This window comes from Zygotorulaspora mrakii, chromosome 1, assembly GCF_013402915.1.
Source record: "Zygotorulaspora mrakii chromosome 1, complete sequence".
NCBI classification, from domain to species: Eukaryota; Fungi; Ascomycota; class Saccharomycetes; order Saccharomycetales; family Saccharomycetaceae; genus Zygotorulaspora; species Zygotorulaspora mrakii.
This window is the reverse complement of record NC_050719.1, coordinates 1,685,879-1,705,189: the sequence shown is the minus strand read 5'-3', so window position 1 is coordinate 1,705,189 and position 19,311 is coordinate 1,685,879. Positions and strand designations below refer to the sequence as shown.

The 19,311-nt window shown below is 41.7% G+C and overlaps 10 protein-coding genes across 10 annotated transcripts; 5 read left to right on the top strand and 5 right to left on the bottom strand.

Moving 5' to 3' along the window:
- Positions 1 to 386: 386 nt before the first annotated feature.
- On the bottom strand, positions 387 to 2,348 carry HG535_0A08770 (translation initiation factor 2A; the record flags this gene model as incomplete). Its single annotated transcript, XM_037286763.1, has 1 exon — positions 387 to 2,348. The coding sequence occupies one exon, from the start codon at positions 2,346 to 2,348 to the stop codon at positions 387 to 389; it is 1,962 nt and encodes a 653-aa protein (XP_037142658.1).
- Positions 2,349 to 3,382: 1,034 nt separating this feature from the next.
- MCO32 (Mco32p) lies at positions 3,383 to 4,150 on the top strand (the record flags this gene model as incomplete). The annotated part of the gene is made up of 1 exon (XM_037286762.1): positions 3,383 to 4,150. One exon carries the CDS (start codon positions 3,383 to 3,385, stop codon positions 4,148 to 4,150), a length of 768 nt encoding a protein of 255 aa, XP_037142657.1.
- Positions 4,151 to 4,342: 192 nt separating this feature from the next.
- On the bottom strand, positions 4,343 to 4,966 carry HG535_0A08750 (uncharacterized protein; the record flags this gene model as incomplete). Its single annotated transcript, XM_037286761.1, has 1 exon — positions 4,343 to 4,966. The coding sequence occupies one exon, from the start codon at positions 4,964 to 4,966 to the stop codon at positions 4,343 to 4,345; it is 624 nt and encodes a 207-aa protein (XP_037142656.1).
- Positions 4,967 to 5,747: 781 nt separating this feature from the next.
- Positions 5,748 to 6,935, top strand: ILV5 (ketol-acid reductoisomerase; the record flags this gene model as incomplete). The annotated part of the gene is made up of 1 exon (XM_037286760.1): positions 5,748 to 6,935. One exon carries the CDS (start codon positions 5,748 to 5,750, stop codon positions 6,933 to 6,935), a length of 1,188 nt encoding a protein of 395 aa, XP_037142655.1.
- A 527-nt stretch (positions 6,936 to 7,462) lies between these two features.
- On the top strand, positions 7,463 to 8,134 carry HG535_0A08730 (peroxiredoxin; the record flags this gene model as incomplete). Its single annotated transcript, XM_037286759.1, has 1 exon — positions 7,463 to 8,134. One exon carries the CDS (start codon positions 7,463 to 7,465, stop codon positions 8,132 to 8,134), a length of 672 nt encoding a protein of 223 aa, XP_037142654.1.
- A 1,297-nt stretch (positions 8,135 to 9,431) lies between these two features.
- RME1 (Rme1p) lies at positions 9,432 to 10,907 on the top strand (the record flags this gene model as incomplete). The annotated part of the gene is made up of 1 exon (XM_037286758.1): positions 9,432 to 10,907. The coding sequence occupies one exon, from the start codon at positions 9,432 to 9,434 to the stop codon at positions 10,905 to 10,907; it is 1,476 nt and encodes a 491-aa protein (XP_037142653.1).
- A 1,097-nt stretch (positions 10,908 to 12,004) lies between these two features.
- HG535_0A08710 (transaldolase) lies at positions 12,005 to 13,006 on the top strand (the record flags this gene model as incomplete). The annotated part of the gene is made up of 1 exon (XM_037286757.1): positions 12,005 to 13,006. One exon carries the CDS (start codon positions 12,005 to 12,007, stop codon positions 13,004 to 13,006), a length of 1,002 nt encoding a protein of 333 aa, XP_037142652.1.
- A 155-nt stretch (positions 13,007 to 13,161) lies between these two features.
- MTE1 (Mte1p) lies at positions 13,162 to 13,707 on the bottom strand (the record flags this gene model as incomplete). Its single annotated transcript, XM_037286756.1, has 1 exon — positions 13,162 to 13,707. One exon carries the CDS (start codon positions 13,705 to 13,707, stop codon positions 13,162 to 13,164), a length of 546 nt encoding a protein of 181 aa, XP_037142651.1.
- Positions 13,708 to 13,843: 136 nt separating this feature from the next.
- HG535_0A08690 (uncharacterized protein) lies at positions 13,844 to 15,313 on the bottom strand (the record flags this gene model as incomplete). The annotated part of the gene is made up of 1 exon (XM_037286755.1): positions 13,844 to 15,313. One exon carries the CDS (start codon positions 15,311 to 15,313, stop codon positions 13,844 to 13,846), a length of 1,470 nt encoding a protein of 489 aa, XP_037142650.1.
- A 1,319-nt stretch (positions 15,314 to 16,632) lies between these two features.
- On the bottom strand, positions 16,633 to 19,068 carry LUG1 (Lug1p; the record flags this gene model as incomplete). The annotated part of the gene is made up of 1 exon (XM_037286754.1): positions 16,633 to 19,068. One exon carries the CDS (start codon positions 19,066 to 19,068, stop codon positions 16,633 to 16,635), a length of 2,436 nt encoding a protein of 811 aa, XP_037142649.1.
- Positions 19,069 to 19,311: the final 243 nt, after the last annotated feature.

Genomic DNA, 19,311 nt, shown 5'->3' with positions numbered 1-19,311 from the left:
GAGCGTCTTGGGAGATGTAAGAACAGTGGCGTCTAAACTTCCCACACGATTTTGTCTACACAATAAATACATACCAAACAAAAATAATCGAGTCTCAATACCAGAAAAAGATGAGCAACTGAAGCTGTGGCAGCTCACAATACTTTGTTTGCAGCGGCGCTTTTGCATTGTACATATTCCAATAATCAGCGCCGTTCTGTCTTCGCGCAAGGAAACGTTCGTATTTTTCATGAAAAGTTTCGAAGCGCCGCGACAAGGGATCTGCACTTTTCTTTTGAGCAATGAGGCTAGAGAAGAAAAAAACAATCCTATGGGTTATACACAACAATATGGCATGCGCCATGCTTTAATATATACAAATCGATATAAATGAAAGTTGTTTGGGACTATTTATCTTGAATGTCACCCTCCCAACCCATGAATTTTAACTCATTGAGAACTTTTTCTTCCGTTTGTATTTTCAGAACTTGAGTATCCTCCAGCTTATCGCCATTGGATTGTCTTTGCTTAAGAACTTCAATCGCTCTTAATTTTTTCAACAAAGATCTGATTTTTTTCTCCTCCGGTGAAGAAGTCTCTTTGACGGACTGTTGGTCATCATTTGGTGATTGAGGTGGAGCAGGACTTGATTTTTTTGAACCGGTATCATCACCATTTTCTTCCTGATCGCTTTTCTTCTTGTTTGATCTTTTCTTATTCTTAGTGGCAGACTTAGAGGAGCTCTTTGGAGGCGACATTCCAGGTACCAAACCGGGTATAGTCTTCTGCTGAGGTTTGGCGTTTACAATTGGGATACCAGGGACAGATCTAGCAATACCTGCCTTTCTAGCATGTGGCGGTCTGTAAGCTCCAACCGGCTTACTCTGTGTGCCGTTTCCATTGTTACTACTTCTCTTTGGATGCTTGGATTCATATTCAGCGACTGATGGATGTATCATTAATTGGGAACTACCAGATATCTTTGGATCTGCCAAAATGTTAGTTTCTGAAATTTCTTGAAACCCTCTAATAATATGCGTGCTTGCACTTGTTTTGAATTTGCATGGCAGTCTCCAATCGACTTTCAAGAGCTCTTTGAACTCTTTGACGAAAACCAGTTTACCTGTTACATGTAATATTTTGATACCGTTATCTACTCTCAGACGAGGAGATGTAGTTGCAGTCATTATAAATTCTCCACCAGGTGACCATTTACAAACGGAAGTATTTGCAGCGTCAAATTTTGAGATGCATTTAAATTTATCGTGACGATCGAGAATTTCCACAGATCCCTGCAAGTTCCCGAATCCAGCAATCAAAATATATCTACCAGTAGGGGAAAAGAGCATGGTATTCTTTGGTTGCTCTTGCAAAGAATGAACAATATTTCCCCTTAGATCGAAAAAGGTAATACTGGCAGGCATGAATCCATAAATAACACCAAATTGTCTGGAAGTTGGCGACCAGGTGAAATCGTGGATTGGCCCCTCTTTTGAAAGAGGCACACGAACGGAGTTGCCACCCAGTGCACCGTTCACACCTTGGAAGGTTAACAAATACAGCGTATTTTCACCGTAATATGACTTGTTGGATGAGTCAAAATCCGTAGTGGCGACACATAAAATGGCATTGCCCTGATCATTCCATTTTAATTGACACGAATCAGCCTTGAAGAATGTTTTCGTAACTATCTTCTTAGTTATTTTACCCTCAAGCAATGGCCAGATGGTCAAGTGGGCTGGTTTGCCGCTCTTTTCCGGTGTAAACGTGCAGATAGTAGGATGTTCAGCTGGTGAAATCAAGAATGTAGAGAAAATTTGATTCTCAGATTCTTGGGATTGTGATAGAGTTGAGTACGGATGATCAAAATCAAATTGTTTTCCACTTTCCACAGTTTGTTCCAATTTCACAATCCTTAATTCTTTACTGAACTGTTTGACAGCATAGTTATCTAGTTTAGAGAACTGTAGAGCCCATCCGCTTTGACTTTTTGCCTGATACTGAAATGCAGGTTCCACGTTTTTATCGCTATCACTGAAGTCTCTATTTAGATACCAAACTTTTACGTTTTGATGAGCTGAATCGTCCACAGATGGTCTCTCCCATGTACTTAAGTAGTTTCCGGCAGGCGAAAATTGCAAGTTGTAGGTGTTGGACAAAGGCAGCTCCAAAAGTAATATTTCTAAAATTCCACCGGTGAAAATTTTCACGTAATCTTTTGTTGATAGAGCCAAAAATCTACCGCATGGCGATAATATTGAAGATATGACACCACCTTCACTAGAGTTAGATGCAGACTGTGTGAAATCAGGATACCCCTGGAACAGCTCAATGTCTTGTGACGTCTTTAGGAAGAATTGGGACGCCATTATGGTAGTGTATATCGAAATCTCAAATTGAAGAGAAACGTGAAGAAATCAGTAGAGCTATGCAATTGATAGAGTCGGGGGTACTACTTCTATGATAGTAACGGAACTAGAGCTGAAAATGTCCTTAAGCTATTTCAATAACCCTATGCAAAGGAAAAAATAAGACCGCCACTTGAAAGTCTTTTAATAGTACAGTCACTCTACACCTTAAAGAGAATGACTATAATACACAATTATGAACCCAATTGCTGATATTCAGTGATTCACCGTGAGTAGCAAGTTGACCACAATGCCGTCCTATTATATTCTCTTAACTGAGTCGTGATTTGAAGAAAACGTCCATTTTAAAAAAAACCTCGAACACCGACGACCGTTAGGTTGCGATCCCATAAAATGCGTGGGTTTTGTGGATTTGACATAGATAACTCACTTTTAACAAGAGAAGGTTACAGTAATGAGGATAAATATGAAGCTTCTGAACAATGTATACAAGACGCTGTGTTTAAAATATAAGTGTTAACATTTCAACCGTTGTTATTTCCTTGATTTGGTTTGTTAGAGTGTAGGAGAGAGATAATTAATGTTCACAATTAGAATCTTGAGAGTTCAGGTCAAATACGACCCTTTGAACTATGTGATGATGTGCCCAGAATCTTGTTAGATTTCAGCAGTAATGTCACATCTGTAAGAATTTCGCTTGTACCACTTTCATACCTATCAGTAATATCAAAAGACGAGCAATAAGGGGGAAAAAAGCTTATAGGTGGCGTATGAGAGGCTGTTTGCATTTGCCTGCATGCTCAATTACTCATTCACAGCTTATGAAAAATCTCGCATCGCTTTTGGTGCTGGGATAGGCAATATTGTTCCATTTTTCATATAAGATTCAAAAGGACTTTTTGGTACATTACAGGCGCTGGCTGTTACTTATTATTTGAAGATTTCTCAAAAACTGAAAATTGAGGGATCAACATGTTGAAAATACATGGCCGAAAAATAGTACTAGTTGATTATATAGGCTCTCTAAGAGGGATATGTTTCTGCATATCAAACACTTCGAGTGCGCTTCACGATCTTTAAGCCATTTAACAAGGATACGTATGAGTCATACATGTTACCGATTATATTCTCTGCGGCATGCTAATTTAGGCACGATGACAGAGTATCTTACAAAGAAAGGGGTCCCGAATTTTCTACAGGAGCCCTTCGAAGATTCAATAATAGACAAAAACATCAAGCTAAGGCTGCTGCCAACGACACATCCCTATTTTCCCGTATTAAGTGGTAAAACGAAGTACAAGGCGTCCATTAATGCCATTAGACTTCTTACAAATAAACTAATACTAACCAGGAGAAGCCAACTACTCATAACTTCGGTGCTAACACTGTTAAGAGACGACAAAGATAGTTTGGCCAAGCAGAAGCAGTTTAATTGCTGTACGAAGAACGATAAATTGGTTATTAATTGGCAAAGTTGTTCCTCGAAAGAGGAATGTGAGAAGCCAATAAGAAATCAAAAAGGTAGAGTGACCCCTTTTCCAACAATGAAAGATTCGAAGCCTCCATTCCTAGACTTTGTATTCCATCCTTCTTCAAAATCCGTTTCCGGAGATGCTGTATCTGCTCAAGTCGATTCTCTGAATCCGTATGAAACAAATGACAGTAAAAATTCCAGGATTATAAAGGGTGTCTTCATTTTTGAATTCAATGATGACAATTCCCATATCCTTGCACATACATTTGAAGACATTCAAATGATAGACTTTGAGAAGAAGGTGCCTACTGGGGCCTTAGCATGTTAGAAACGAACTTAGATGACTGGAACGAATGAAGAATAACCAATTCTGTACATCGAGCTTTGGCGCGATATCATAATAAACAAGTGATAAATATATACACATAGATGTATATGTATATATTGAATAAATAAATAAATAAATAAATAAACGATTGATATGAAATACAGTATTAAATTTCTCTATCAATAGAATTTCTCATGCCAGCTGTCCCTCGCCGTAAATTCCTACCACGGAAGAGATGAAACCTGCCACGGTAGCCAAAGTTACGACTGCCAAATGGCAATTGATTTTCTTTTGGCATCTCTTTGGTCTATGAGCGTCTGCTGAAGGTGGACAGTGTGTGACGGTTGCACTGCCAAATGGACATTTAGCACCATCATTGTTAATTGGAGGGTGTCCTGCAGGAGCATCACATTTGTTTTCTTTACCTAGATCAACCACGGAATCGCTCAATTGTGGTCCCTGAGGCGATTTGCTCTGTTCTTCTCTTTTCTTCTGGTTGTATTTGATTTTGTGATTACAGCGTGAAATACCCCACAAGTATAGAGCAGACACTGGAGCAACTAGAGCACCATAGAGCAAGTATGGATGTCTCAAATGAGGTGGTGCAGCGAAAAAACTGGCAGCGAAAAACCCGGTAGAAAGAGTTCCAAGGAAAGACGCAAGTTCACCAATTTTACAAACTACTGGGCTCAAATGTTGCGATAGCACTTCCAAAGGCGTAACAATTGTGACCAACGATGTCGTTGTTAATATACCAGCATACAACCCGAGGGAGGAAACAGCGATACCCTTTGTGACGGCTAAACAAACAGACATGATAAAGCTTGTAATAATAGAGTACCCTGTAGGTAGGCTTATCCAATGGCAAGAGTAAGACTAAAGTTCAAAGATGTAGACTATTCAGTTCTGCATCATTTAAATAGTATGTGGGTTGGATCCAAACGAACCTCTTAGAACCGATATACTACACTGGTGTGACCCGGCCGTGAGATGGCAAACGATCACACGTGACTTTGATGTAAAAAGAAGAGTCAACCAAAAATAATCTACTCTTCGATCAATTCAAACAAACTCTCTGCAATCCTCACCTCAATTCGACTCGCATTAGCCAGCTGCATAGCCCAACTATATCCGGAACTTTTATTGCAAAAATCAAAGCGAAAGAAGTAGACTCACACACCAGCCGTTAGGGTTGAGATATTCCCCAGCATTAAGGTTACCTTCCAAGGGTATGCCATATTGAAAGGGAATGAATCGCCCACCTCCAGATAGAGCAGCAGCGACCTCCTCTCAGCAGACATCCCAGGATTACTGCGTCGTTATTTACGCCAAAAGTGATGTGCATAAAAACTCAGCGTCGTAAAAAACTGAAAAAACTAACGACGCTGAAAAATTTGCCGTAGAGGACGCAATCCGAACTCTGAAAATTTTCAAGAAGGCGAAAAAATTGTCATAGTATATAAATGGAGGACTACAGTAGGTACCTGGTCATTGCGAGAATACGCTTTAGATATTTTATCTGAGCTCGAATTTACTATTTTTTTCTGGTTTATTCTCAAAATAACTTCATTTAATTGAATATACCATTACGTTTAAAATGTTGAGAAATCAAGCCGCAAGATTGATCTGTAACTCTCGTGTTATCACCGCCAAGAGAACTTTTGCCTTAGCTGCTCGTGCTACCGCTTACAAGCCAGCTGCTAGACAATTTGTCAAGCCATTGATCTCCACTCGTGGTTTGAAACAAATCAACTTCGGTGGTACCACTGAAACCGTTTATGAAAGAGCTGACTGGCCAAAGGAGAAGCTTTTGAACTACTTCAAGAACGACACATTTGCTTTGATTGGTTATGGTTCTCAAGGTTACGGTCAAGGTTTGAACTTGAGAGACAATGGTTTGAATGTCATCATCGGTGTTCGTAAGAATGGTGCTTCCTGGAAAGCTGCCATCGAAGACGGTTGGGTCCCAGGTGAGAATCTTTTCGAAGTCGAAGAAGCTATCAAGAAAGGTAACTACGTCATGAATTTGCTTTCTGATGCTGCTCAATCTGAAACATGGGATGCTTTGAAGCCTTTGATCACCAAGGGTAAAACTTTGTACTTCTCTCACGGTTTCTCCCCAGTTTTCAAGGATTTGACCCACGTCGTACCACCATCAGATGTTGATGTCATCTTGGTGGCTCCAAAGGGTTCCGGTAGAACTGTCAGATCTCTATTCAAGGAAGGTCGTGGTATCAACTCTTCTTACGCTGTCTGGAATGACGTCACTGGTAAGGCCGATGAGAAGGCTCAAGCTTTGGCCGTTGCTATTGGTTCCGGTTACGTTTACCAAACCACTTTCGAGAAAGAAGTCAACTCTGACTTGTACGGTGAAAGAGGTTGTTTAATGGGTGGTATCCACGGTATGTTCTTGGCTCAATACGAAGTCTTGAGAGAAAATGGTCACTCTCCATCTGAAGCTTTCAACGAGACCGTTGAAGAAGCTACCCAATCATTGTACCCATTGATTGGTAAATACGGTATGGATTACATGTACGATGCTTGTTCTACTACCGCCAGAAGAGGTGCTTTGGACTGGTACCCAATTTTCAAGAATGCATTGAAACCAGTTTTCAACGACTTGTACGAATCTGTTAAGAACGGTAGTGAAACTAAGAGATCTTTGGAATTCAACTCACAAAAGGATTACAGAGAAAAATTGGAATCTGAATTACAAACTATCAGAAACATGGAAATCTGGAAAGTGGGTAAGGAAGTTAGAAAATTGAGACCAGAAAACCAATAAATTAATTTTTGTTAGTTTTTCATCTTAACAATAATAACCCTCATTATAGTCAATTGAATTGACCTTGTACATTAACCCATGGATTTTCTAAGAACATCACAGCCGTTTTATACGCTTGTCTTGCGCTCAGATTCTATGAAACCATCAACTTTCTCTAATGAATTAAGTATATTACATAATCGCTTGCATCAGAAGTTTACCAATGAATAAACAGATGCTAAATCACAATAAAAACACTTAAAATAAACACCTTACCGATCATTCTGAAGCCGCTTCACAAATGAGGACGATCATATATCCGGAACTCGTCGAGAACTCGCATTACGCGACCGGGTAACCCATGCACTGTTTTTGCTCCATATGTGGCTCCGCCACTAGCGGTATCAAAAATCGAGTGGAGTGCTCTCAACTCGAGGTCGAAACTATAAAGCATGGCATCTTTATGGCCCAGCCTTTGCTGTATCATACCATTCCATCGGCAGTAAAGCAACACCTGCCTCTCTCGAGGTGCATCGTAGACCTGCATAATGTCCGTGCCAATACGACCACAGGTTTATTTGGGATCCAGAGCGCCGAATTTCAAGAGTTCTTCCTCGCAAGGTCAAATTGACTTCTACAAGTATATTGGAGACTCGTGGTGTCTATTCTTCTCACATCCTGGTGACTACACGCCAGTCTGCAGCACAGAGCTTGGTGCCTTCGCGGCATTGCATGGCGAGTTTGAAGAAAGAAATTGCAAACTGCTGGGGCTCTCCACCAATGCCAGAGACACGCACAACAGGTGGCTTCAAGACATTGAGCAAATCACCGGCTCGAAGGTGACGTTCCCCATCATATGCGATGAAGATCGCCGTATATCCACGATGTATGGAATGATTGATCTACGAAATTTCGACGAGAGAGGAATGCCGGTGCCGATACGGTCTGTCTACCTGATCGACCCCAGCAAGGAGGTACGCCTCCTGCACGCATATCCGTTATCCACCGGGAGAAACACCGCAGAGATTCTGAGATGTCTAGATTCGCTACAAGTTGTAGACAAGCTAGATAGAAAGATAATGACCCCAGTGAACTGGATTCCCGGCGACGACGTTGTTGTTTCACCGGAGCTGAACGAGCCGCGTGCAAAGGAGCTGTTCCCGAACCACCGAGTAATAAGGCCGTATCTGAGACTCACGCCGTTGGACCCGGACACGTGAGCACATGAAACTTCATAGTACTCACAGCAGACGCATAGAGACGTAAACAAAAAAATAAAAACAAAGCAACGAACCCGAGTCTGAGCAATCGCAGTTACACTGCGCGTGCCCACAGGGCTGACTATGGGCATCGCCCCACTCTTGCGGCTTACCTCAATACGCATCACACAGATGCTATGGTTTCAAATGGGGAGATACGCTGAGATCTTTCTTCTGCGACTTTCATTGTCATACAACAATGGCCACGCACCCTCCCAAGAGGAAACAATACTGCCAGCTATCCAAACAAAAACGTAGGAAATGCCGTAGTTATAGATAGAGAAAATCTTTTTATAGAGAATCACCATAAACCGGAAGGCCTGCACCCCGCAGACCGCCGAGATGAATAAGAATGCTCTACATGCATCTTGCCAAGAATGGAAAAAGTCATTCGGAGAAGAGGGGAATTTCTCTGTTTAGAGATCACATAACTCTCGCAATTATGTTTCGGAATTCTCTCACATTTTCCGCTTTCAGAAACCGGTGGCAGCCCCTGTCATTATTCCCCACCTTGATGCTTGCCCCACCGTGACAAGGTGCACTGTTGCTGGCCAAGATGCGCGTGCTTTGGCCGCGCACGACTGTTGTGGTTTTCAGTGTGAAATCGTAGTATAGATGTTCAGCCTAGGGCACCTGCAATTGCGTGCTGTATATGTTAAGCGCGGTTGCTGCCATGTAAGATAACGCATCAATTCTTGATTACTGTGATATGCAAAGCAGGGCATCAACACCTCTCAATGCACTAAGCAAATTAGCCATTTAGGGTAATGGTGGCATGTCGGAATGTGCTATTCTTTGTACATTACAGAAGACTGCCTGCCGACCGGTGAATCGGAGATGCGCGCTGTGCACGTTGCGTGGACACATCGCCATACATTATGCAGGCGACATTCTTGCCATGTGCTCCTTGCTGATATGCAGGCGTGAGACCGCCTTCGGCTTTCTCTGCGGAGGTCGTGAACAGCCTTTATTTCAAAAAGGATGAAAGTGTCCACACCACCATGTTATAATACGGATCAAAACGGACGGACTTTTGCAGTGTCTCTGTATAAAATAAAGGAGCGTTGCAGAGAATTTTTTTTGGGTCTCTTTTTACTCTTGGATCCCCGGGAGAACTTTACTCTCTGAAAGTAAGATACGGTTTAATTAAAACAAGTCACTATTCCTTTTCATCGCTTTCACAGTCACGCAAAGAGGGAAGCTGGATCTTCCTGACGGTCCTTTTTTTTTAGTACTTTTTTTATTGATTGATATAAATATGAAAACCGCATTCGAGAACAGGCACGCGTACTGGAAAAACAAGAGCAGCAAGCAGCATGCGTCACTGGAGGACGTGCTGAAGTATCAAGATGCCACGGTGGCGCTGAAGCAGCTGCAGGAGATTCTGGGCGAGTCGAGAGAGACGCTGGACCAGGATGCGGAGAAGCAGTTCGGCAGTGAGTCGCTCATATCGAGTTCCCTCAAGCTTTCTCCGTCAATCGACGCCTCCAGCAGCGTGTGCGACCTGGATTTCCTGGATGAGACTGCGACTTGTGCGTCGGCGCCGTCGTGTCCCTGCAGCCACCAGCACCAGCACAGACATTCACACAGGTGCCATGATGAGCAGGTTTTCCGGCAGCCGTGGTTCATGGAGGTGTCCAATAGCTATCGCACGCATTCCAGCATGGACCTGGGCAGTGGTGAGCTGGACTACTCAGTGAATAATCGGCCGGCTATCAGTAGGGCGCTGAGCTTCCAAGAAGAAGTCAGCGTGCTGCGTAACCATCCGCCTGCTCACACCCACCACTGCCACACCCAAAACACATTGCAAGCACACTGGCCAGAGTGGCAGGAACCACACACCGACTTTAGCAAACAGCAAATCAATATACCGGACGACTCAGTTTCCGAGAGCTTCAAATGCTTCGAATTCGTATACTTTGATGACGAGACGGGCGGCGAACCTGTGCACGCTTCATTTGCGCCGTCACCGCCTGTGCAACCAATGAAAATTGACTCACCCAAAAATGAGTCACCCAAAACGGAGTCACCCAAAACGGAAAACGTTACGACCCCACACTCGAATTGCAGCGGCAGTGGTAACCAAGACAATTTGAAAGATAGATGCGGTATCGATAGAAGAAGCTCATTTCCAATTTCCAAGATGGACCGAAGACCCCCCACGCCTGGCCTGACACTTGTTGAACAATTGAAAATGGACGGCGCCCTCATGGAGTCTATCGCAAAGAAACACAAGAGGGGCTATTACAAATGCACACATTGCCCCAACACGTTTTCTAACATATTCGAGTACGCAGCTCACATGGATGAGTATGAAATAAAAAGGGCATACAAGTGTCCGTTCCCGTTGTGTCCATGGAAGATCTTGGGACTGCCTAGACGGGCAGATTTAAGAAGGCATTGCGCCATCCAGCATAAAAACGAGTTACCTCAAGAACTGAAGGATCAGCTAAACCTAAATGACGAAGCGTACCCTGCTTTGAAGTGCCCCCATCAGTATTGCGAGAAAGTGTTCCATCGAAGAGACGCGTTCAACCGGCATATCGCCATCGTGCACGAGAAACTCAATTCGAGATTCAACAGAAGGCTCTTTCAGACATTAGCTGATTGCCCCTACGACAAGGAAAACGACCGACTCAAATATGTCAGACTCAAAATGAAAGGCAAGAAGCAGCAGGCATTGCTGCAGCATCCCCAGCACCCACAGCGGCAGCTCGGGAATCCGCATGAATAAGTCCGCACCGGACTTAAGGCTGGCACAAGAAAAGATTTACCTCAGTGGGCTATTGCGGATGCCAATAATCGGTTTCTCGTCTAGCCAAGGACGCCGCAAGCAGTCGACTGGGCACCTCGTCTGTCGTGTGCTCAAAAAGATGCCACGGGCCTTCTACCTTATCTTTCGCCGTGCCCCATCCATTACTCGCTCAAGAACTCATAGCTTTAAATCCACTTCGTTTCACCCTTTGCTAGATAAATAAACTTTTTTAGCGTCCCTGCTAATATCACCATACCTCCACATAGTCATATAACAACTTCACTGTATCACTCAACGCCGAGTCTCAATCTCATGTCCGGAGACGGGCCGCCCATATCCCATCTCCGGTTTCGGACAGCGTTGAGCCCTTGTCCCTGCCACAGTCGATCTGCTCTACCTATCATTTTTCCCATTGGGCGACCACTTTTCCCGAAACAACGCCGTTTCAAGCGATACACTTGGTAGTCCGGGTAGCGAATAGCACCCAGAAAAGGGTGACAGTCTTCCCCACCGTGATCCAGCATTTGACACGGGTGTGCCTGTAATTCATTTTTCCGACATCTTCTATTTGCTTCTACGACACGTCACATATTGAAGGAGTTGCAAAAAAGCTGAAAATTTGGAATGCAATTCTGGATTTTCGTCTAAGATGTCAAGATCATGTTTTCTTTCTTCCATTACTAGCTGCTTGGTAATCGTAATTTGTAATTCGTAAGTTGTAATACGTGATTCGCTCGCTAGTCGTGATCCATTACTGCACTTGGCACGCTACACCCTCTTTCGGCAGTCCTCACGGCTGAGGAATTATTGGCCGAGAAGGCCTTAGTCACTTCGCTTTTCTTTCTAAAAGAAAAGCCGACCTTGATGTAGTGTAGTGAAGTGAAATGCTTTTGTTTCGCTATTTCTTTTTTTCTTTCTTGCCTCTCAAGTTTTTCAACTGTGAAAAAGTATTTAAACACCTAGGTTATTTGGATATCACTCGCCCCCCTAAATTCAAGAACGCTTGAATATCTGCTTTAGATTTTACTGTATTTCACGCCAAAGACAATCAATTCTATTCACATAGCACTCATATAATGTCTGAGCCAGCACAAAAAAAGCAAAAACTATCGTCCCTTGACCAATTGAAGGCAACCGGTACGGTTGTTGTGGCAGACACAGGTGATTTTGAATCTATCGCCAAGTTCCAACCACAGGACTCAACCACCAATCCTTCTTTGATTTTGGCCGCTGCTAAGAAAGAAGGCTACTCCAAGTTGATTGACGTTGCAGTCGCTTACGGTAAGAAGACCGGTAAGACTACCGAACAGAAGGTTGAAAATGCAGTTGACAGACTATTGGTGGAGTTCGGTAAAGAGATTTTGAAGATCGTTCCAGGCAGAGTCTCCACCGAGGTTGATGCCAGACTATCCTTCGACACAGATGCCACCGTCAAGAAAGCTCTCCACATCATAGACCTGTACAAGTCGGTCGGTGTTGACAAGGAAAGAGTGTTGATCAAGATTGCTTCCACTTGGGAGGGTATCAAGGCAGCAGAAGAGTTGGAAAAGGAACACGGCATTCACGTCAACTTGACCTTGCTATTTTCCTTCCCACAAGCTGTTGCGGCTGCAGAAGCAGGTGTCACTTTGATCTCTCCATTTGTCGGCAGAATCATGGACTTCTACAAGGCCAAGACCGGTAAGACTTACTCTGGTGAAGAGGATCCAGGTGTTATCTCTGTTACCAGAATTTTCAACTACTACAAGAAATACGGCTACAAAACTATCGTCATGGGTGCCTCTTTCAGAAACACTGGTGAAATCAAGTCTTTGGCCGGCGTTGACTTTTTGACTATTTCTCCAGGTTTATTGGACGAGTTGTACAACAGTACCGACGCCGTTCCAAAAGTCTTGGATGCTGAATCCGCTAAGGAAGAAGGAGAAGACAAAGTATCCTTCATTACAGATGAACCAACTTTCAGATACGAATTAAATGATGACGAAATGGCAACAGAAAAATTAGGTGATGGTATCAGAAAGTTCTCCGCTGATATCGTTACTTTATTCGACTTGATTGAGAAGAAGGTAACTGCTTAATTGCGAAATTTCTCTTTCTCATTGTTATGACCAATGTTTCATATATAAATGAATAAATATATAAATATATATACGAATGCGTATAACTTTCTATCTTAGGAATTAAAATGAATCATATTTTAAGCTGTGTTGTCTACGAATGCTAGTGTTTGACTTTATAAATGAATGGGGTGATGAGTAATTTTTCGTATCTTTCCCCTTTTCTCTACCTCCTTCATTTGCTTGGGCTGACCTCGAATGCTTGGTCTATTTACCGCTTGAGTTTCTGATAGAAGTTTTGTGGGCGGCTTAAATGGCTTGTTTATCTTCAAGGATAGCAAACTCTTGCCTGAATCGAAGTGGGTCTTTGTTTCCCTATTTTTACCAATAGGAACCAGAGCCTTATGGCTCGTATGTTCTGTCAGTGTATCCTTTTCGTTCTGGAACGCATCTTCCTGTTTACCACCAATCATTTCAGTTATTATGACTATGAATTTATTAAAGATCCTGTGTTCATCAGCGTTAAACCCACTGGGTGAGAGGAATCTCTCAACATATTTACTACTAGTAACACAAGCACTGCTTACTGCTTTTTGACCGTCTTCCAATGAATATAAGGTAAACCGATTATTCAAAGTTGAGTATTTGAGTTTCCCGTCATGCCACGCTTTGCGTTTCTTTCGTACTTGCTCAGTGTACTGACAATAGTATTCTTTCATCATGGGCAAATTGGAATAACGTTAATGTATAACTTGAACGAAAAAGAGCAGATTCTATAAAAGCGATTACGTAAAACTTATTTCTTTGAAGCTTGCAGAAGCCTGCCATCCCGCGATGATCTTGACAGTATTTTTTTTTTCAACCGGACGACTGTCGTTTGATAGCAACTCCAATCCCCGAACCAATGGACGCAAGTATACCAAGTACTTCAACTGCCCCTAGTACCAAGCACATATTCCTGAACCAATCTATATCTATATTCCATTCAAACCCCTTTAGTTTCCCAACCCGATGCTTTCTATTGATAATCATTCTCATTAATCTATAATCCGAAATTCCTCCCTTTTTGCCCACTGAAATCATGAAAAACAGTGTTGGAACAATGAAGCAGCATATCAGAATGCCAATTATCCTGGGTATGCTATATATCTCATAAAATTGCAACTTTTGAGAATCAAACGAATGAATTGATGCTGTGCTAATGTGCTGTATTGGTACTGGCCTTATGGAAGGATGCGCCGAGCTTATTTTTCTGCTGTGACCAGTGCTTGACAATGATCCGGTATTCGCCTCTAGATCAACTTTGTATGAATGTGCATTCATATCGTTCTTGTAGACTTGCAACAAATCCACAGCCACGTCAATCTGAGAATCTGTAACTCTAGTTATTTTAGCTAATCTTGCTCTCTCGGGCATGACCGGTGACACTGGCTTGAATCCTTCCAATGTGGCAACGTTTGGACTGGCGTGTGCACTTCCAGAAACAGATCTTAATGCAGGTATTTCAATCTTAGCATCATAGTTTGAAGACGGTACTAGAATTTTATTCAGGAGTGATGGACTGTGGGTTGCGTTTTCTCGCCTTTTCGGTGGCGGTGTACTTTGACCTATATCAGTATCAATCCTCAACGAAGCGTTTGATGCCTTTTTAATTATGTTATATTGCTGTGGTTGGAAATCGTCCTCTTGCAGAACTGGATTTGTAAATGACGTTTGAATATCGTGATATTTGGCTTCTTTCTCCAGCAGTTGCACAGCTTCTTCGAATTTGTAGTTTTTTGTTTTCGTCGATGTCATCGAATCTTTCTTTTGCATGACTGTACTTGAGACTTCCTTTAATATTAAGGGTGGCATGAACGTGGAAATTCTTCTTTCATCTGTAGTCTCTAATTTAGCTTTATCATTGCTATAACTGTTATCTTCTTCACCTCCATTCAGAAGTACAGATGTTGAAACAGTCCTCGAACTGTTTGGTGAGCTTGGATCTTGTTGGTTGCTTTCGTTCGATGTAACTGTTCCTTTGGACAATTGCGAAAGTCTTATCTGACTGTTGGTTTGTGAAGCCCTCGGGGTAATCTTTCTTTCCTCGAGTAAGGAATTTCGTACTGAAATGCTTTCTGTAATACGCTTCGGGCTTGTTTCTGCACATGTATTGACTGTATTTGATCCCATGGCGTTTGATCGGGGTCCCTCATCGTTAGGGCTGAAGTGCTCCACAAAATAAGACTGAGAAGCTGGAACTTTTTTACGTATCAGTAAATTTTCACCTGTATTGTCCGATGACACTGAATAACTTGCCTCATCGTCTCCATCAGAGTTTTGTGACATGCCTCATGAAAAAGGTGAACTGTAGAAATATTAAAATAATGACAATGGAATACTATTCCCATTCCTGGTATGAAGCCCTCGTATCTTGTGTGGCCTATTACGGCTGTTGGATTGCCGCGATGTCTGGCAGTAAACGCAAGTAAAGAAACGAAGTGGAAACCAGGTCCGCAGCTGATAGATGCTCTGGGTTGGACTGAATCTAGCTGGCTTTGCTCTGAATTGACTCTAAGCACCGGGCTTGTAGTTCAATTATGCAATGGTAGAGCTCTGCTTTTGCTCAAACTTTGATGATCTCTCTATGTTTCGATAACGTTGAATCGGCCCTGATCAAGATGCTATCTGGATAATAAAAGCGTCAATTGGCCGCAAATATATTTAATCGTCTTATGCTTAAAAAGCAGATCTAATATCATAACTTCATTGAGGGTTGTTATTCTTGATGATTTCTCGATTGACCTTCGTTTTTGATTTTCAAATTCACAGTATTCAATTCTTCTGTAAGGCTGGAATTACCGAATCAAAAATCCAAAAAAGGTAAACAAAGTGTCCGAGAAAGGAGAGTACTGTAAGGAACTGTTTTATATGGAAAATGAACAGAATGTTCCACATGTAAAAGAATAATGATCAGCACGTACTGGTAGATCATTTGCAGCAGATAAGTACACATATGGCATTTCTGAGGAGATGTCTAGACGAACTCAGTAGATCATGTCCGCAGGGATGGTGTACATCAAGTAGCATCTCTCTTAACCTTCCCGATCTTTAATAATTGGCAGAAACTGTTTCAGATCTCAGTTATGCCTCGTTTTCTTTGAAGTTGAACTTCTGCTCTCGATAATATTTTATCCTGTCGTTGACCTTTGCTTTGTTATTGTTGCATCATTTTAAAATTGACATACTGTGACATACTGAAGTCAAGAACATGAATTCTTCCCATTACTTTTGACTTGCGGCCATGTATATGAACAATTAGCGGTTTTTGTAGCCAACAATTTTCATCCAATTTCAGAAGAGTGCAGAATGCTCCTAAGAATATACATATTTACATTAACGTGGAGAAAAATGATTGCATAGGTATAGAAAAGCAGTGATATTTGGAAGTGAAACATACATCAACCATATGATCGTATCATTAATTAGCGTGTGATGCGCAATCATTGAGGTAGCAGTCTGTCAAGGGCCACAATAAGAATTCTGTCCAGTTCCATTCCCCGGCTGCCAGACAAAAGTTTGACGGAGGCCATGAATAACCTACCGCGACCATTTTCGGTCAAAGTTCAAGATTGTTGAGCTCGCGCAAAATTGCTTCAACTTATTGACTACATCTTCAGGCTGTAATATCTGTACATTCCACGTTCAACACAACCAAACACTTCATATTCATTAACTATCTGAAAATGAATTCTATATTTTAGTGTTGTTTGAGGATATTTTGGATCGTAAAAGAATTCTTCTGGCTTTTCTTGAAAATAGTTCTTTGGTCTTTTAGCAGGATATAAAACAGAGGTCGACGAATCTCTTTCAAATCGCCTTTGATCAAGTGAGCGATGTGACATGTCATGCCTAAATAGGTTTAATTGAGATCGCCTACGTTGCAGTGCCACATCAAAAAGATACTCGTCATCATTTTCCTCAACTTGCTCTTCCAAGTTTTCAATTAGATCTTGTGGTTGTGTAGAAAGCATTTGCTCCTCTGCCAAATTGCGAAGCTGCACATTATCTGAAAGTGTATTTAAATTCTGCATCGAGCGGTCCCAATATAGCCCGTCCCTAAATCCTCCGCGACTTCCCAATCTTGACGAAGGAGAAAGAATCCGGTTACTTGAAACAGAACTGGTTGAATCGTCAAATTCGTCACCTTCTTGCTCTTGGTGTCCCTCAGACACATGATCTTCATCTTGTTCCAGGATTGCATCACCTGTATTATTATTGTTGCCATCATCATGATGAATAAGTCTCCATCCACCTGGTGGAAGTCGAGGAGTAAGTATCGGTGTAGCGGTGTTGCCGCAAGTTACTCCGCCATTTCTTGTAAAAAACTGAGAGATGGGAGGTTTCAAGTCTCTATAGCACTCTTTTCTTCTGATTCCACTGAAAGGAACGATACCGCAACCTAACATGATCTTTGTTTGTGCAAATTTCAAAAAATCAGGCTGTTTGACAATTTTTATTATCTTGTGACCCTCAGAATCGTAGTTTACCAAGCTACCGGTAGTATCCAAGTCACCACGATTTAAAAAATCATCCACTTTATGAATCCAGTATCTCCTTCCGTATGTTGAATCGATATAGCATTTCCATTTCACAGATTTCGCATCTGTTGTATCTTTTATTAGAGCGTTTGGGTTCTTATAACACAAGGCATTGATCTCATGTTTCTCGTTACCTTTTTCGATTTGTTGCCAAGCATCGAATGAAATTTCCAAAGCTACGAGACTGGGAGAGCATGTAAAAAGTGAAGGATCCTGAATAGTCCATTTATTTACATTAGCATTGCTACTGATGTTTAGAAATTTAAGCTGCTGCACTTTTCTGTCTTCATCATTGTCCACATCTGCTTCCTGTTCGTCGGGAGGTGCAAGTGATGGTGACAAAAATTCGCATAAAGTTGGAATGGTCACATTGTTTCCCCTGATACTCAAGCTCTTCAGTTCTGGAAAGTTATTTTTAATGAAATGCAACGAGTCGTGATAAAGATAATAATGCGTTGATCTGACAGCTGTTCTTTCATGTGACTCATGCAAAGGCATACCTCCGATGTTCAAATACTGCAAAGTTTTGTTATGACCGTACTGACATAATTTCTTCAAAAGAAACATGGTATGTACTTCGGTGAATGCGGAAGAATGGAGAGTACAGGACAGATTCAACCATTTCAACGTCTCGCTGTTGTTCTCATCTGTTACTGCAGGGTGATGACTGAAAAATTCCAATAGACCTCTCGGAGATAGCTTGAAACACATTGCCAATGAAAGATGAGTAAGGTTTTTCAAATGTGGCACCCCGTTCATTAATGTGTCATCGTCAACAGAAGTATGGCCCAAATCTAGCTTTTGTAACTCAGGCAACATTTGCAATATTCCAGTCAACACTGAGGGCGGCAAATCTGTGCAATCATTCAATCCTAGACACGAAATTTGAAAATTTTCCTCCCTAGCTACTGATTTATTTCTGTCTTTGTCAAAACGATATAGCTTCGCAAGAGCTTCGACGAAGCTATCAGTAAACTTTTGTCCTGAGCAGCCACAAAAGTCCAGTACACTCAATACAGTGCCTGGTCGTAACAGGAAGTGGATTACATTCTCATCCAAATCATCTTGAATATGCTCACATGCCAGAAACTCTCGTAGAGTGCTTTGCGTCAGGGTTAAAAACTCCAGGACAGTCTCATTTGTTAAATTTTTAATCATTTTGTTCATCTCACCAGTTCTACCCAGACCTATCGACGTTAATTCTTGAAAATCTGCTATTTGTACAATATTTCGCAGCTGTTTATTATTTCTCAAAGTGCCTAGTAAACTATGAAATCTTTTAGCTGTAGTTAAATTGCAATACCGATATATCAGTACTCTACAAATATGATGGAATGTCCTATTAACAGTGAGATTACTCCTGATAAAGGTTCGAAGATTTTCGTTGAATTTTTCAGAATTCCCAGGGTGATCATTGCTCATAAGGTCCATGAACTGGAAACTAAGAATCTGATAAACAATTTCTGCCGGTAGGTCATTTCCTGTGGACATAATATGGACCATCAAGGTATTAGCAGTTTTTTGTATGTCTTACAAGCTGTTTTGTAAATCTTTTAGCTATTGCAAAGTCATTTCTACATATACACCTTTTTTTATAATTATTTCAGCTGTACTTTGAACAATAATATTACTGAAATATATATAGATAGTACAGAGCCAAAAGTAAAAAAGGAAATGCACATATCGCATGAACAAAGACCAGGAGTAATTGTATAAGTTCTAACTAATAAGTAACAACCTTTCACT